Source organism: Eumetopias jubatus, unplaced genomic scaffold, assembly GCF_037043125.1.
Source record: "Eumetopias jubatus isolate StellerSeaLion01/CBP00866 unplaced genomic scaffold, mEumJub1_p1.0 scaffold_2, whole genome shotgun sequence".
NCBI classification, from domain to species: domain Eukaryota; kingdom Metazoa; phylum Chordata; class Mammalia; order Carnivora; family Otariidae; genus Eumetopias; species Eumetopias jubatus.
The window spans coordinates 184,657,774-184,675,629 of NW_028274808.1; the positions used below are offsets into that span (position 1 = coordinate 184,657,774).

At 40.3% G+C, this 17,856-nt stretch overlaps 1 protein-coding gene across 1 annotated transcript in view; it reads left to right on the forward strand.

Annotated features, from left to right (window-relative positions):
• ADGRA3 (adhesion G protein-coupled receptor A3) overlaps window positions 1-17,856 on the forward strand; it is a 122,247-nt gene that overhangs the window by 16,629 nt on the left and 87,762 nt on the right. Inside the window, exon 2 of the mRNA XM_088020870.1 lies at window positions 16,154-16,225. Within this exon, the coding sequence (XP_087876996.1) occupies window positions 16,154-16,225 (72 nt within the window). The remainder of the gene's footprint in view (window positions 1-16,153; window positions 16,226-17,856) is intronic.

Sequence of the window (17,856 nt, forward strand, 5' to 3'; positions counted from 1 at the left end):
TTTTCTTGGTTGAGGGGGTGTGGTGTTGGGTCGGTTCAGTCCTTAATTCTGGCCTGTGTGGTTCCTGAGCTTGCATGACTTTTTTCACCACTCCTTGGGCTAATTGCCCGTCACTTACAGGCTGAGACCTGCCCTCATTCCCTAGGGCTACTCCCAACATTGGGACCTTGCACTCCCTTTCTGTTAATTGGATTTCTGTTTTGTCTCTGAGTTCCCATCTTTAAGATCTTGGTAGGCTTTTTTAGCATCTGAACTCTGGCTGTCTCTTTGTATAAGCCTATTCTTTCCTCTGTTACAGGAATATAGATTTTTAACCACCCCCAGCTCAATGAGTTGGCCAGCTTGTTTATCTGAATTTCTGAGTCTCAGAGGAATTTACAGGGTGTCCATAACATTTGGAAACATACTTTTTCTCTTCATCATGATGAAGATACCCCTCATAACTTCATACACACATAATGGAGATCTTGCAGATTGTGTGTCACACAATTATTTTTCTTGCTGGCATGCTGCTTCCCCACCCTTCATGGCTTTGCCTGTATTACCGCTTATTTACTACAAATCTTTTATTGCTGGCGTTCCGGCTGATGCTGTTTCACGCTGTTCCCTGCTGACCCTTACTGCCTGACTCCTCTCTAGGAGGCCGGCCAATTCCTGGTCACAATCCCTCCACCAATTATAAAAGTACCTCTGGGGTCCTAGTTGACTGTGATCTACTTCTGCACTAGAACCAGGATGGGAAATAGGTTTCCAGAATGTCTGCACTGGTGAATTGGGACTAGCCATCAGGAGTGTTGTGTGAGCTTATCAGGAAAGAGCTGGGACTGACACATGATTTGCCCTGGGCACGGGACAGGGAGGTGGCGGGACACGTGTCATTGTTTGCCATTGTCCGTGGAAGCCCAAGACTCTGTTAATGACTACATTAATCGTTTCTTTGGTTTTATAATCTTGGGATCATATGGCATATGCATATCAGTGTTCTTTACTGTTTGAGAGAGTTTCAATAGCTACTTTAAAAGAGTGGCTTAGCCACCTAAATTTACAAAAGGTCTTGAGAGATTTCTTACTAGGAGAATTATTTAGATTCTATACTTAGTAGTAAGCTCTGTCAAAATAGAGATTTCAGTCCTTGGTGATGGTTTCTAAAATGTGCTTTCCAAATATCTTCTAGTAGAGTGGCTCCTAGCATTTGGACCAGCTGCCTAAGGATCTTTGGGAGATTGTATTGGAGGAAAATGGTGGGTCCCATATATTAAGAACTCCTGCAAATTAGTAAAAACAATACATGATCTATCAGAAGTAGGGGCCAGTAATAATAGGTAACGTCTGCTGAGCATGCCAGATCCTGTCCTGCATGTTTTAAGTTAATTCATACAGTTCCCTAATGAGATCATTATTATTATTCCTCTTTTGTGTCTGAGGATGTGGGGCATGGAGGCTTATTAATTTCCGTGAGGTCACTAGCCAGTAAGTGATAGAACCAGGATTTGAGCCCAGAATGTCTGACTCGAGAGCTCATACTTGTAACCATTGTGTTGTAGTGGTCAAAGGACATTTCCAGGAAGGGGACACACATTCACAATTGGAAGTGCGAATTAAAATTTGGAGGTGCCACTTTTCACTACTTAGATTCAGGTGTGACTTTGGTAAGACTACTTCATAGTTGATGTGTATACTTTAATCCTTCCCTCCCTCCACCCCATCCATTAACTCAAGCATCTCTCCTGGTGGTGTTCAGGTACTCTGTAGCCAGCTCCACCTGAGTAGAGGACCCACCCACTCAGTGCCTGGACTTCTGTACAGCTGTGTGCCCAGTTACATGTGTTGATTTAAAGCAATCATTTTGTATAATTGGTTATGCAGCAGTAGAAAACTAATACAGACCTTTGAGGGGTTTTCTCTGTTTAAAAGGATTTCCCCCTTCTTCTTTGCCCTTGGAATTACTACTCATTTTATTTTATTTTTTTTAAATAAAGTTCAGAAACCTTTCCCTTCACCATTCCGCATTTCAGCAACATTTAAACTCTGTGTTGGGGCGCCTGGGTGGCTTAGTCGGTTAAGCATCCAACTCTTGGTTTCTGCACAGGTCATGATCTCATGGGTCATGAGATCGAGCTCCTCCTTGGGCTCTGTGGTCAGAGGGGAGTCTGCTTGAGAGTCTCTCCCGCTGTCCCTCCCCCAACTTGGGCCTGCGTGTGCGTGTGCTTTCTAAAAGAAATAAATCCTACAAAAAAAACCCCCTCTGTATTTCGTTTGGATCAGTCATGCATCCCACATGTAGCACTTTACACTTAGACCTCAAGGACTAACACTACGCGTGGATCTATGTATCCTTGGTGTCACTCCTAGCACAATAGGTGGTTGGTTCAGTGTATTAATGTGTAGTAGGTCCATCATGAATTTTAGCTTAAAAATCAAAGATTCAAAATCCTGAAAAGACCTCAGTATGCTCCCTAGAGAGCGTTCTTTATTTGATTAAAATGCCAAATAACTTGCTTTTTATTGTATCATAACTATTAAGTGTCCAGTGTTCTTTATGATGTATAGAAATCTTGAAAAATGGGGCTCCCTTTTCTCAGGGAGCTGGTGTGTTCATAAGATAAGATGAAGTGTTAATAAAGAGTTTTTCATTTTTAGGCATTTCAGACATATATCTAGCATGGCATAAAAACCCGTTTCGTTTTTCTTAACCAAATGCTATTTAAATACACATAGACTTACTGTTTAATGTCAGCAGAGAAATAGATTCTTTCCTTTTTGTTTACGAAACTGCTAAATAAAGAATCTGAAATAATTATAAGAAAGAAAAGGCCTTAAAAAATGTCAGGTCTTTGATTAAAAATGCGTGGAAACTTGAAAGGTTATTCAATGAACCGTTTGAATAGTTAAGCGCGACCATATGTCCAGGTTGACACCTGTTGTCTTCATGTAATTATTAATGGTACCTTGTGTTATTCTCAAGTGTCTGTTTGATGATAAATTATTTTGTGACCCCTGCAAGACAATGTTAGCAGCTGATGTCTTTGACTTGCTGTCTCATTTTAATAATTACTCACCTCACGGAGATCAAAGTTGGAAGTACTATTGCATCCAGCTTCAAGAAGGCAGGCAGAGTATACAGAACTTCTTCCCTAATTTGCCAAATCTGTGAAAAAGATATTAAAACCAAATGATAAAAACACCCACATGTTTTCATGTCTGTTTGGAAACTTAGAGGGTTTTTTTTTTCTTTATCATGGAATTCAAAAATTTTATTAGAATATGCCTGGGTGTACATGACTTTTTTTTGTTTGTTTTTAGATTAGTTTGCCTGGCATATGGTTGGTTTTTATACATCTTCAAACTGGAGACATGTCCTTTTTTTTGTTTGTTTTATATACACGTTTATTAGACATTATTTTTTTAAGAAGATTTTATTTGAGAGAGGCAGAGACAGAGATAGCAAGAGAGAACATGAGTGGGGAGGAGAGGGAGAAGCAGGCTCCCCGCTGAGCAGGGAGCCCGACTCGGGGCTCGATCCCAGGACCCTGCGATCATGACCTGAGCCGAAGGCAGATGCTTAACCAACTGAGCCACCCAAGTGCCCCTAGACATTATCTTTTTTATTGTGGTAAAAGACACATAACATAATTTTTCACCATTTGTAAGTGTATAATTCAGTGATGTTAAAGACCTTTGTGGTGATATATATAAACACCGTCACTGTTTATACCCACAGCATTTTCATCATCTCCAATGTAAACCCTGTATCTGCTACATAATAATTCCCTAAACCCTCCTCCCCTGCTCCTTTCACCCTGCTGACTTCTCTTCTATTTTCTGCAGAGACATTTCCTTTTATTTAATTGTCATTTTTCTACCAGTTTTTTTTTTTTTTTTTTAATTTGATGTTTTAAAGTAATCTCTACACCCAACACGGGGCTTGAACTCACAACCCTGAGATCCAGTCTCCTCCACCAACTGAGCCAGCCAGGCGCTCCACTACTTGTTCCTTTTTTTTTTTTTTTTTTTTTACCCCCTGGACCCCTGTTATTTGCATAGTCTCCAGATTTCATCAGGTGCCTCTTGTCTTTTATTTACTGAATTTTAAAAAAGTCAAGCCACATGATTTGTGGAATTTAAGAAACAAAACAAAGGAGCAAAGGGGGAAGAAACAAACGAAGCAACAGACTCTTTTTTTTTTTTTAAGATTTTATTTATTTATTTGAGAGGGAGAGAATGAGAGACAGAGAGCACAAGAGGGAAGAGGGTCAGAGGGAGAAGCAGACTCCCTGCTGAGCAGGGAGCCCGATGTGGGACTCAATCCCGGGACTCCAGGATCATGACCTGAGCGGAAGGCAGTCGCTTAACCAACTGAGCCACCCAGGCACCCAAGAAATGAGCAAGACATTTAAATGGACACCTTACAAAAGGACATATAGGAATGGTCAATAAGCACATCAAGAGAAGCTCTGCTTTATACTGACAAAAGTACCAATGAGATACAGCTTCAGACCTCCTAGAAAGGCCCAAATCAAATAGACCATCAGACTTTGGAGAGGATGTGGAGAGAACTGGAACCATCACACATAGCCAGGGGGACTGTAGGAGGGTACAACTGCTTTGAGTTCAACACCTTATACATATACTACCCTGTGACCCAGGAATTCCAACCCTGTAGGTTTATTCAAGAGAAGAAAACTTAACATCCACAGAAAGACCCACACAGCAGTCTTACTGTAGTCGGAAACTGGAAACCCAAATATCGATCAACAGGGGAATAGTACATAAATGGAAGTATATTCACAGAGTAGAATAGCACTCAGAAATAAAGAACAAATTAGAATACAACAGTATGGATGAATCTAAAAAAAATTACATTAAACAAAAGAAGATGTACACATACAAACTGTGATAAATGTCTCCCCAAAAGGCCAACCTAATTTATGATGATGGAAGTCAGAACGTGGTTTCTGTGGGCTGGGGGGGCATCACATGGGGAAGAGCAGGGGAGCAGAAAGGGGCAGGGAGGAATTTTCTGAGAGGATGATGTTCTCTATCTTGTTGGGGTGGCAATTACAAAGGCATGTACAATTGTCAAGTCATCAAACTGGATACTTCTGTATGTTTTATTGTATGTGTGTTATACAGCTCAGTAATAAGGCTAGAATTATACATTAAAATAAGTCAAGCCATGTTCTTCCAAAAAATTTTAATTTTGTATGCTGTTATTACATCTCTGTAGGTTGTCTGACTTCTCCCTTCTTTCTCTCTTCTTGTGTAGTACTATTTTATGTCCCATCTGATAGTTCCATGTTAAAATCAAACACAAACGGAGACCATTCTTGAAAATGCTTTGAACAGACAAAACCAGTTAGTCATACAAGCAAAGCTTAATTTAGCTTATTTTGCAAGACAAGTGAGGTTAACTTGACCTGGGTCACTCCTTGCTTATGCTTCTGAAAATCATAAGGAAAACTAAAATAGTTCCCCCAAATTGATAAGCGGTAACTACTAGCCTATTCCCTTTCATTTAAGAAAATTCTAACATTGTAACCAGTGACTTAGAGTAAATGCCGCCCTCACGCCATAGAAGCTGCTTTAGAACAGTACACTTCAGAGCCTCATTCCATGTTGGGTGTGAGTGCTGTGGGTTGGCAGTCTTTTTTGGTTGTGTGCACAGTGGTGTCAGAGGTGGGCTCCTTAGACGCTGACCCCTTGCGACTCCGAGGCCTGTGAGCAAAACCGGTGTCAGTCCCCACTGAGCCCTTTGTGCTCACTGTTTTCTCTCACTGACCTTGGAGTTTCTTGGGTCAGTCTCTAGGATCCCGGCTCTGCTCTGGGTTCTGAGCTGTCCAACTTTACTGACAGCACACTTGCTTTCTGTTTGCTGAAGCTCCTTTGGTAAGTCACCCTCCCGTCTGTAAGGGGAGAAACCTGTGATTTCCCTGGGTTTTAAGGCAATGGTGGGATTACCCCATTCCCCGCGGTTTGTTTTAAGGAACCTAAAGGCAGAGATGGTTTCCAACTGGTCTAAATCTTCTTTTCCTCCCTTAAAGACTCCTGTGTCTTATATGATGTGTACGCACAATCGACCAGGATCTTGTGCCTTTCTGGAAAAATGGGTGGACCTAACAAAAGCATAATTTGGAAATTTAGCCTCCACTTTGGGGAACCTACAGTTTAGAAAAGATGATCGAATTTCAGGGCGCCCTTGAAAAGAGGATCCCGAATCTCTCAAAAACAATGAAATGTATTCTTTTGTTGGGTAACAGAGGCCTTCAGAAGGCAGCATGGCTCTCAAATAGCTTTTCTAAAAGAATCATTACAAGGAGACAAAACATTGAAGACAAAACTCTGACCTGACCCTCCAGCTAACCCCCTCTGCACCTGCCTGTCCCGATGCTAACCTTCCATTCGATCTCCCCCCTCAACCTCCCCGAACCTCCTAAGTTCCTGATGTCCTTGACAGTAAGACCATCCCGTGAACCGTGGATCTCAGCTGCAGCAAAATGTAAACCCTGGTCTTCACCTCAGCTCTGATTTGTAAAGTATTGTCCATGCCTAAAGATGGATCAAACTAAATTTATAAAGACTTCAAGATTCTTGTTGGAGCTTCTGACCCTGGATTTTCTGCTTTATATCAATTCATTTACATGGGGTAAAGAGTCCAGGAGGCGTCGAGAGGTGGCTCCATTGCAGACGATTGGAAAGACCCCCTCCAAACGTCTTTGAGGATCCCACCAAACATGCCTCAAAAGAACAACAATAAAAAAAGTGAGAAAAGTAGGTCATTCACTCCTTGAGCTATACCCAGGATTTTTCCCGTGAGAATCAGTTGCGCCATGATACGATCCTGTAAACAAAAAAGGGATGAATCAGTTGCAGAGTTTTGATTTTGCTTAGAAGAAATATTTAGAGAACATTTTGGTCTCCGGGACTGCGAAGTTGGTAGTGCCTTGTCTGTTCATTTCATTAATGGGCTTCTCCCTGAGCTTCCTGATTTATTAAAGAAACATAAATTAAGAAGGGAGATCACTCCCCTTTCTGAGCTCCAACATCTTGCTCAGCATTTTGAACGAATTTTAGAACAGAAAAAGGGTTATCAAGCAAATAAACTCATGGCCCTACAATTAAAGGAGCTGCAGGGGCGTCGACTAAACTTTAGAACTGACTTTGTACCTGCCCCTATTGACAAGGATACTTGTCAAGACTGTGAGCAGAAGGGACATTGAAAAAAAAAGGACTTTGCCCGCAAACAACCTAATTATCCAAGAAGAGGGAGCACTCAACCTTCAGATCCTCAAGATAATAACACTGATGGGGCTGAGGAACCGCCTGGTAAGCTACTCCCAGTAATTCCTATAAATCATCAGGGTGAAATGAAATGAAACTTGACATAAATGAGAGATCTGTCCTGTGCTGGTAGATCTCACAGGTCCTCTTTCTACTCTAAACCCCACCATGATACGCCAGGAACTTCCTCAGGGTAACAAAGCTGTTGTGATAGGCGTCAGGTTCAGAGTTCCTTAATCAGAGCCCATAACTCCTTCCCTTGGCCCCTTCCCTGAAAACCGTGCCTTTCTCTTAGGAGACACTGACTCCGTAAATCTGCCAGGAGGATACCTGTTTTCTAAATTTGGAGGCCAAGTACATTTTGTCTTTCCCCAAGCACATGAATCTGTTAGCTTAGTTTTCAGACTTGGGGTCTGACCTCATTTAACTCCTCAGGTGAGCTTTGGTAGTGCCTCCCACCAGCCGGCCAGAACTGAGACCGCTGCCGAGCCCTCCCACCGCCACTCCCAAGCTCAGGCTGCTAGAAGAGTACCGAGGTGTTTGAGCCAGACACAGCTGTGAGGTGGGCCGCGGCAAGATTCGGGAAACCCCAACCACTTCAGAGGACCCAGTAGCCAGAGAGGACGCGGGAACAATCCGGAAGTCGGCTTCTAATGACCTGTGCCCAAAGTTTATAAAGAACGGAAAAGCAGTGAATCACCAAAGTGGTCATTAGTCAGAGTTTACTGTGCACACACCAGAAGACTGTTTGCAAACCAGGAGCCCTCAACCCCAAACATGGAATGGAGCTCCAAGGTAGCTTCTAGGAGTGGGAAGGCAGTGAGTGTTATTAAGACTTTTCTTAAAATAGAGGAATTGGTTAGTGGTTACCTCATATCAGTTTGCGGGGAACTAGGTTAGTTTTGCTTACAATTCTCAAATGCATAAGCAAGAAGTGACCCACGTTGACCTGGAGCTTTTGCTGTTAATAACATTTTACCCCTTTATCAATTGCTTTTTCTTTGTGTGTGCGATAAATCTATTTTAAATCATTTGGCAGTATAATGCACACATCGTAACCCACTGATCTTTTTATTAAGGTGATTTTGACTTTGTTTCCTTCTTTAGTCTTGATAGTATCTTTTGAATATCGATGAAGATAGGCTTTTGTTTGCACTTTTTACTCAGTTAAAAAGCTCTCCCCCCCCAATTTAATTTAATCATGTATCACTGGAAGTTTAACTGCTTCCCTTAGGAATGAGCTGGCAACTCATGAGAGCTGGGAGCTGCGTGAGTGATCATTCTCCATGACACATGACACATGAATGAATCCCACCAACCTCTCCTAAATGTTAAATTCTGAGAGATTTAGCATTTCTACTGCCTTTAATTACGCCTACTGCCATATAATATGCAATCTCCTATTGCACAACTTTTTATTTCAGTGCTGTATCATAGTGAAACCTTAATGTGTAAACATTAAGCCGTAATTAAGGATCCAGACTTAAAATTCAACCACAGTTAGTGTGTGTGCCAACAATGACAACTACTGATAAATTCTCAACTTACTCCTTTTCCTAGCAGCTGGAAATTTCCTTTGATACCAATTTTAAAATGGTCCTAATTTTAGAAGGGTGAAAATGTGGAAAACAGTAGCTTAGGACACTTCTATTGCAATATTAAAAGACACGAACTAGATATATTCTGGTAGAGTTTTTTATTCTTCCCCTCCCCCCCAAAAAGAAATTCCATAAGCTTCAGAGAGAAGGAGTAACGAGAACAGCACTGAGGTTTATACTCCTCATCTGTACCGTAGGAAGCCGGTACATTGGGTATGTTGTAGATGCTATGTTATTAATTCCGTAAGAGGGATCTTTGAATGCGGAACCTTAAACCCAGCCATATTTTTTTATTTTATTCATTTACTGAACAGATATTCTGGGCATCTTGCCAGTTGGATCCTCTGGGAAGCACATGTCAAGTATACAGAAGGGGTTAGAAGTACAAGATTTGTACTGATGGAAATATATCTGGAAGATGAAGGGAAATGAAGCAGAAGTGGGCAGGGTGACCCTTCAGACAGGGATGGAGGTCTGGCCTCTGTGAAGGGAGAGAGGGCAGGAAGGACAGTAGTGTAGGACAGTTGTGCGGAAGTCTGGGCCAGTGCTGGTGTAGAAATCGCCTCTTGGGGAGTCTGGGCTGGCCAGGAATGGAAAGCCCTGTCACCCCCGCTGTGCTGAGTCCTCAGCCGGCATTGCCTACAAAATGGATGGACTGTGCTTGGAAACTGAGGCAGATCCCCCCGGACAGCGGCAGCTGGAGGCTCTCTGCTAACTGCCTTCCTGTCTAGGGTCACTCTTGAAGGAGGATCTGCGGGGCGCACCTCCGTAGCCACAAGAGTCTCATCATGTACCAGGCGTCATTCGAATCTTAACTCTGCCACTTGGTTTGAATCTGAACCTGGACGAGTCACCGAACTTGCAATAATTTAGTTTTATTTTATTTATTTTTTTAAAGATTTTATTTATTGATTGATGATCAGGGAGCCTGATATGGGACTCGATTCCAGGACCCTGGGATCATGACCTGAGCCGAAGGCAGATGCTTAACAGACTGAGCCACCCAGGTGCTCTGCAAATTTTAGTTTTAGAGAAAATAATATTGATGTTGTAGGGTGTTGATGAAGAGTAACTGAGTACACCCATATAAAGAGAGGCTGGACGGTGGACTCACTTACGTGTTCACTGTTAGGTCCACTCCTGCGGGGATGCAGAGATGGTCATGTTCGAAAAGATCCCTATGTGGGATTCACCCAGTCATGGGAGACATGGCAAATACACAAGTCCCTGAACAGGGATTTCACAAAGTCCTTGTTAAAACAAGGTGATGCAGCAGAGTTGAGGGCAAAACATTTTTTGACACACTGGAACTAAAGCCTACCACCCAGAATTTTCTCTTGCAGAGCTGAATGAATGGATGCATCGAATTCGGGGGACACATTGGTGAACAAACTGCTAATACTTAGGGCAAAATGTGTGTATCGCCGATGGTGTGCTGAATTAAATGTGGTTTTAATATAAAGGTTACTCAGATTGATGAGGATTTTTGCCCTCTAGTAGATACTTAACTCTTACTATTAGGGAGAATTAATTTAGAAAAGAGCACTTGATTTTCATTCGCCGGAAACCAAAGAATAAACTGGGACACAGTGTGCTAAAACAGGGCTTGACAGACTTTTTCTTTTTCTGTAAAGGGCCAGATAGTAAATATTTTAGGCTTTCCTGGCTACGACAGTCTCTGTTGTCACTACTCAACTCGGCTGTCATTGCAGGAAACCTGCCACAGACAATATGTGAACAAATGGGCATGGTCGTGTGCCAATAAAATTTTAAAAACACTGAAATTTATATTTCATACAATTTTCATGTGTCATAAAATACCATTCTTTTGATTTTTTTTCAACCATTAAAAATATAAAAACCATTCTTAGAAGCCCACAGGCTGTCCAAACAGGTGGTGGGTTGGATTTGGCCACCCCCTGGACTAGAACTTCAGCGAACGTGGGAGTAACCAGTTTTCATTAGTGGGATAAATGAGGCAAAGCACTAAAATTGATTTTTGAGGATTTAGCATATCTGATTTTAGCTTCTCACAGGCGGTCCTAAATTTTTAGAACATGTGCCTATTGCAATTAGTGACTCAAACGCTTAGCCTAGCCATATTGTCTGTTTTTCTTGTATTTGATAAAGATGTAGCAATAACAATTATTACTCTACATAATCTAATGCAGAATCAGTTTGTGTTACTTACTACAGTTTGTATTGCTTGAGCAAATCAGAGATGTCAAGAGATGGAGAATTTTAATATGTAAATGCATACTTTCAGTCCTTAGTCTGTCTTCGATCTTTCTGAGTGAACACCTAAAAAGCATTCTCTCTTCCGATTCTGCAGCCCCTCATCTGCATGATATCCCATTTTGTGGATCCTGTATTCTATCAGGACCAAACTTCCATTCCTGGAATCAACCTAGATATCCAGTCATTGGGTTTTACAAATAATAGTGCAACGAATACTTTTGTTGTATAAATATATAATTGCATAATTTAATATATAACATGTATATTGCACACCTGCAAATTTATCTTTAGGATAAATTTCCAGAAGGGGAATTAATGGATCAAATGCTGTAAGTGCACTTGTACTTTTGCTTTCCATAATGCTTGTATTGATTGATAGCAAAATATGAGTGGTTGTTTCCCTCTAAATACAAAGTGTGTTATCACACTTTCCTTGCACTCAAGTGAATCATGGTACCTTGTTTGGTTTTAATTTGCATTTCTCTCATGATTGTGGTTGTATATCCCTTCATATGATTATGATCCATCTGTATTTACTTTCACTGAACTGTCTTTTTATGGCCTTTGCTAGTTTTTCTATGGGGGATTTTTTTATTTTTTTATTTTTTAAGAGCTCTTTATATATTTGGGAAATGAGGCCTTTGTTTTTGGTAGTAGTCATAAGTATTTGTTGTTTATCTTTTAACATTGCTTATGATTTTAAAATTATCAAACTTTTAAAGATGTAGTCCTGTTTACACCTTTTCTTAGTTCTAGAAAATCTTTAGTTACTCTGGCTTCTAAGTCTGTCTGCCTTTCATTTTCTCTCTCTCTGTATTTTTTTAGTCTGTATGAGAGTGTCCTTGTTTTAAGTATGACATTTTCTTAGTCTTCCCTCTTTCTTTTCTGAGGATACTTGTCATTGGATTTAGGACCCACACTCACTGAGGATGATCTCATCTCGAAACGTTCAACTTCATTACATCTGTAAACATCCTTTTCTAGTTAAGGTCAAAGTCATAGGTTCGGCGTGGGGGGCATATCTTTTGGAGGGCCACCATTCCACCCAGTGTAAGAGCTCTATTTGATTATTTTCCTGATTTTCCCCTCCAGGGGTTGACTTCAAGAATTATATTCCTAACGTTTGATCTGAATATTTAAAGCTCTTAAAATGTATTTTCAGTTCCTCTCAAAAGGAAAATTATTCTGTGCCTTCTGCCATACAGTGTGTGGGTGCTATGCATAGCCATTCCATTCTGGGACTTGCAAGAGCAAGTGACTGAGAACTTGTAATACTTAATTTTTATTTTTTTCTGCTCCATAAACTTCTGATTTTTTTTTAAACATGTCTACGTTAGGTCTTACTCCCTTTTTCACGTTTCAGCCTAAATGATATATTGAACTAACTTGATACCGTGTTAAATGTAACAGTGGACATCAAAGTCTTCTTACAGTGTTTAAATTCAAGAGGCACGAGCCCAGAATAGTGTTCCTAAGCATCATCTATAGATCAGGTGGTGTTATAACATCGTTAGTATAGAACAGAAATGGATATACATAAGCTTTATAACTTTGGTCAAGTTTTGTACTTTTCATTTAGTTACCTTCTGGAAAGTTTGAAATTTCAAAGATGTCAGCAAAAATATTGATTACAATGGGTTTTAGGCTTATAATGATACATGAGATTATGCATTTGCTCGCTCCACAGTCCCCAGTCTCAAAATTGAGTATAAAAACTGTCTGCAAAGTAGATTTATTCATACCGATCCTGTTTTCTTGCACAAAATCCTTAAACACACCAAGTAATGGATAGACTGAATATATTAACATGAGGTTGTAAACTGTATTTTTAAGGTTACAGTTATAACTTTTTAAGTGTGATGAAATGTCTTCCTTTTTACTCTTCTCAATAAAATCTATCATTTATTGTACTAAAGCCTTTATGACCGAGCAAATGACAGTCCTTTCACTGCAACAGTACTGAGTGTAATTCAGCGGGCGCCCTGACAGTTTTTCATAAGCTCCCTTCGTATTTGGGGATCATTCTTCACCCAGACACTGGGTACTCTTGTCACCGAGCCTGTTACCTGGTAGACTGTGTAGTTTTCCTTTGTTTCTTTAGTTCTCCGTTTATCAGTGATAAATTGTCAGTCACTGTCAAGTTCGGCAGTTTTGCTCATGAAAACACCAATACAGAAAAGTAAAAGAAGCTAGAAGGGATCTTGGTGGTCATTCTGGTCTGATTTTTTTCCATCTTAAAAGTGGTGAAATGGAAGTCGAACTAGAGAGGTGACCTAAATCATTTATTGCTGGGGGCGGGGGAGCGGGTCTCTATTAAAACTCTGGGCGGTGGATCTCAACACCATTGTTCCTTTCTGTTCTTTTAGTGACTATTCCTAGTGCCTGTTAAGTTGCAAACTGCCGCTGCATATACGTTTCTTGAACATAAATAAACGTGAGTCTTTAATCTGAAAGCTTAAAGTATTCATGTACTTCTAAGATAGAATTATATGCAAAATTAACTCAATTTCAAACTCTCCCTAGTTATGGAGATTCTTATGTTTATCATCAGGAGAAAAAATATTTAAATAGTAAGAGTTGTCTGCTAGGTATTTCAAAAGATACTACAAGATTATAGAGAATAGGAGAGAAACTAATAGAAGCCCCATCAGTAAGGTGTTGATCCATTAGGGTGTGTTTTTTCCCAGTCTTTCTTTTCTTCTTTTTTTTTTTTTTTTGTTGTCGTTGTTGTTCGTTTGTTTTTGATCTCTGCATAGATTCTTTTCAATTGGTGCTGTCAGTTTTGTTTGCTTCTGAACTGAGTGTAAGCATTTTGCTTTTTATCAAGTTCCCTCTGGAAGAATCCTTTTTTAATGGATGCATGAAGTTTTGTTTGAATGTACCATCATTTTACTCTTCCTCTTACATAATGCTGAAATAAGGTCATGGGATATCCTTCTTGTCAGATTTGGTGACTTGTTTAGGAGTGATGTTTTGGGCAGCAAGGTGGGAGGCTCTTCACGGTGCACCATGGGCTGCTTGAGAAGGCTTATTTCAGTGACGTCGGTGGCCATAAGCGAGACTGAGTTTGCTTTCTAGCCAACCACCTCACTTGGAAAAAACCTTTGCAATTTTGATTAGAGAAAATGGTATTGTATTTTAATTGCAGTGTTTTCGACCACCACATTTTCTGTTTTCTTGGTCCCAATAGTTGACAATGCCCTGTCCTTCCTTCAGCAACGGCTTGAGGGAGACCCAAGATATTACATGGTAATATACCTGGATTGCAAGAAACATTAAAATGAGGGAGGATGTGTGTCTTAGAACCAAGGAAACAATCTGAAATTTAATGAATACTCATTGAGTGTGTCATGCATTTCCTAATCTCTTTCTGCTCTTTATGAGGTAGATATTTTTCTTCCTGTTTTATGAATGAGGAAGGAACTCTTACAGAGAGGTGGAGGGACTGGCCAAGATCAATGGAACTTGAAAGCAAGAGAGCGGAGCTTCAAACACGGGTATCCTTGACTCGAGAAGCTGCTAATAATCATCCCACGAAAAAGGCTCTGAAATGTGCATCTGCGTGAACAGGGATTTTGTTTTTAAATTACACTTATATCAGAAGAAAAGCAGATGTCAAATGGCTATTTTTGTTTGAAGACAAGTAATTAGGGGTTCTTTTTTAGAATAATAAAAGTAGATACACTAAAAATGAATACCTGAACTCTTAGGACCCAGAGGCACTCTGTTATGTATATATACACGGAATTACTGCGTTGCAGTGTCTGGGGGGTGGGAGGGGGGCACCGTGCAACTTTGTACCCCACGTGAAGGGCGCCCCTGAAGTGTAGCACAGTCTGTGATGGAGGACTTTCTGCCCGCGAGGCCAGTAGTATGTCAGGACCCACGTTGACGTATGTTGAACATGAGGTCTGGAAGAGAGATTTTTCTGGGTCTGTGATCTGGTTCTGGCATTTGCTGCTGTCACCTTGGGTTGTTAACCTGGTTAATTCTTCTCTGCCTTGGTTTTCTCATTTTCTTATCTCGATGTCCCCACTCCTCCAAATCAGGTAGCTTTAGCATTTTCACTTTCTTTATGGAAAATCTTTCTCGGTACTTGAGCTACAAAAGGTGCCTAGCTACAATGCCTAGAGAGGGAGCAAGATCATGTGCACGTGTAGTACCTTCTCAGGCAAGTCCTATTATGGGGGTGGCTTGACTGACTTCTTTCAGTAAGTTCTTGTTGTCAGGTCCTATCTTTAAGAACATCCTCCTGATACATGAGATACAACACCGTTATACAGCTGCCTGTGTTATCTGTAGGTGAGGGTGTGCAAAAGCTTATTTTCATACACACAGGCAGTAGATTTGTATACTCTTAAATTACGAATAATATTCAGCATTGCCATATCCAGTGGATGCTTTATTTCTTTTGTAAGATCAGTATTTTATAGGGCATGTTACACATTTTTCTATTAAGTTTCTAGTCTTTAAATAAATGTTCGACTTACATAAGTTGATTAATTCTGTGTATGTGGCATTCTTCTCATATTGAACTCGAGAGCTATTTTCTGCTCACTTCTCTCCCTTTATACCTTAAAATTTTTTTAAAGATTTTTTATTTATTTGAAAGAGAGAGAATGAGAGAGAGAGAGAGAGAGAGAGAGAGAGCACATGAGAGGGGGGAGGGTCAGAGGGAGAAGCAGACTCCCTGCTGAGCAGGGAGCCCGATGCGGGACTCGATCCCAGGACTCCAGGATCATGACCTGAGCCGAAGACAGTCGCTTAACCAACTGAAACACCCAGGCGCCCCTACCTTAAAATTTTTAGTCAAATGTGATAGAAACAATTTAAGAGGTGACAAGAAGAGTGAGCGAGTTATTTTAGGTGGTTTCTCAAAGAAAGAAAGAAGCTCCTGTTTTTGTCAGGCATCTCAAAAACTGGCTAATAAGTGACTTCTTAGAATTCCTCATAGGTTTAAAAATAAGGAGCTAAATTATTTTGATATTGATGGTGTACATATATTCTGCAACTTACCTTTTTTTCTCTGTCATTTTTAGGATTCTGAGTAACAATAAAATATCCGAGCTGAAGAATGGCTCATTTTCTGGGTTAAGTCTCCTTGAAAGATTGTGAGTATCTTTTATTATATCTTATTGTTATTTTACTTACTGCACTTTTTTTTTTGTTTATTATGAACTTTACTTGAGTGAGATAATACTGAGCTGCATTTTTAAGTCTTTTACTAAACTCCCGAATTTTCCAAAATAAAAATTTGAGTTTTCCCAACATTTTATTATGAAAAACTTCAAGAATTTAATTTCAAGGAACAATTAGTTAATTAGATGTTGGCAAACTTTCTGTAAAGGGCCAGATAGTAAATAATTTAGGCTTTGTAGGCCATACGGTCTCTGTGACAATTCCTCGATTCTGCCATGATAATGGGAAAGCAGCAATAGACAATAAAGAAATGAATCGATGTGGAGGTGACGTTACTTGCAAAGCAGGCTGGGGCTCATGGTTTGTTGATCACTGGCTTTTGGAGTGTAGATGCTGTTTTGAAGTTCTGTCATGAAGTGTGCATGGGCCTTATAAAATAGTCAAGTAGAATTTAAACACATTAAGGAGGAAAACTTTTGGATAAACTTTGGTAGTTTATTCAGATGTCTTTGAATGTGATAATTGTGTTTTGCTTAGAAATTAGGTCGTTTTGTTTATGATCAGATAGAAGTAGTGCTTATTTTTTTGCCTTGGATTTTACACAGTGGATATTTAATTTGCTTGCCTTATGAATGATAATCCAGGATCACGTTTCAGATTCCCTTTATTACTCATACATTTAGGATAACATTTCAGGACATTCTTTTTTTTTTTTTTTTTTTTTCCCAAGTTGGCTCCACTCCCAACGTGGGGCCTCAACTCACGACCCTGAGATCAAGAGTCGCATGCTCTAGGGACTGAGCCAGCCAGGCGCCCCTACAAAAACATTTCAGATGTATATAAGGTATAGGTAATATAAGGAAGCTCTACTGTGAGCCTCTCCATTTCTGTTGAATTACAGATTTCCCTTCTTAGTTCTCTTTGTTCTGCTTCACTTTCTTTCTGTGTGATCTTCCCTTGACCATCTGACCCAGTGGTTTCTACAAACTCCCACAAGACATCATTGCTTTGATCACAGATGTGTTATTTAAGCATGTACATAGAGTTTTTATTTATTTATTTGTTTTTTAAAGATTTTATTTATTTATTTGACAGAGAGAGATACAGTGAGAAGGGGAACATAAGCAGGAGGAGTGGGAGAGGGAGAAGCAGGCTTCCCCGCTGAGCAGGGAGCCCTAGTGGGGCTCAATCCCAGGACCCTGGGATCATGACCTGAGCCGAAGGCAGATGCTTAATGACTGAGCCACCCAGGTGCCCCCACAGAGTTTTTATTTATCCTTTTATATACATCTGTTCTTTTCATTGATCGTATGTCTTAAAAGTCTTTTTTTTTTTTTTTCTTCTAAAGTAGGCCCCACGTGCAGCGTGGAGCCCAACACGGGGCTTGAACTCACGACCCTGAGATCAAGACCTGAGCTGAGATCAAGAGTCAGACGCTTTAACCAGCTGAGCCACTCACGTGCCCCTTAAATCAAAAGTCTTAAAGTTAGGTTTTTACATGTATATAAACATATATGAAAATAGGACATTTACGTGTAGAAAGTAGCAGTCCATTCATATTTACACATACACGTGTCTGTATACATAGATGTGTGTACACGTA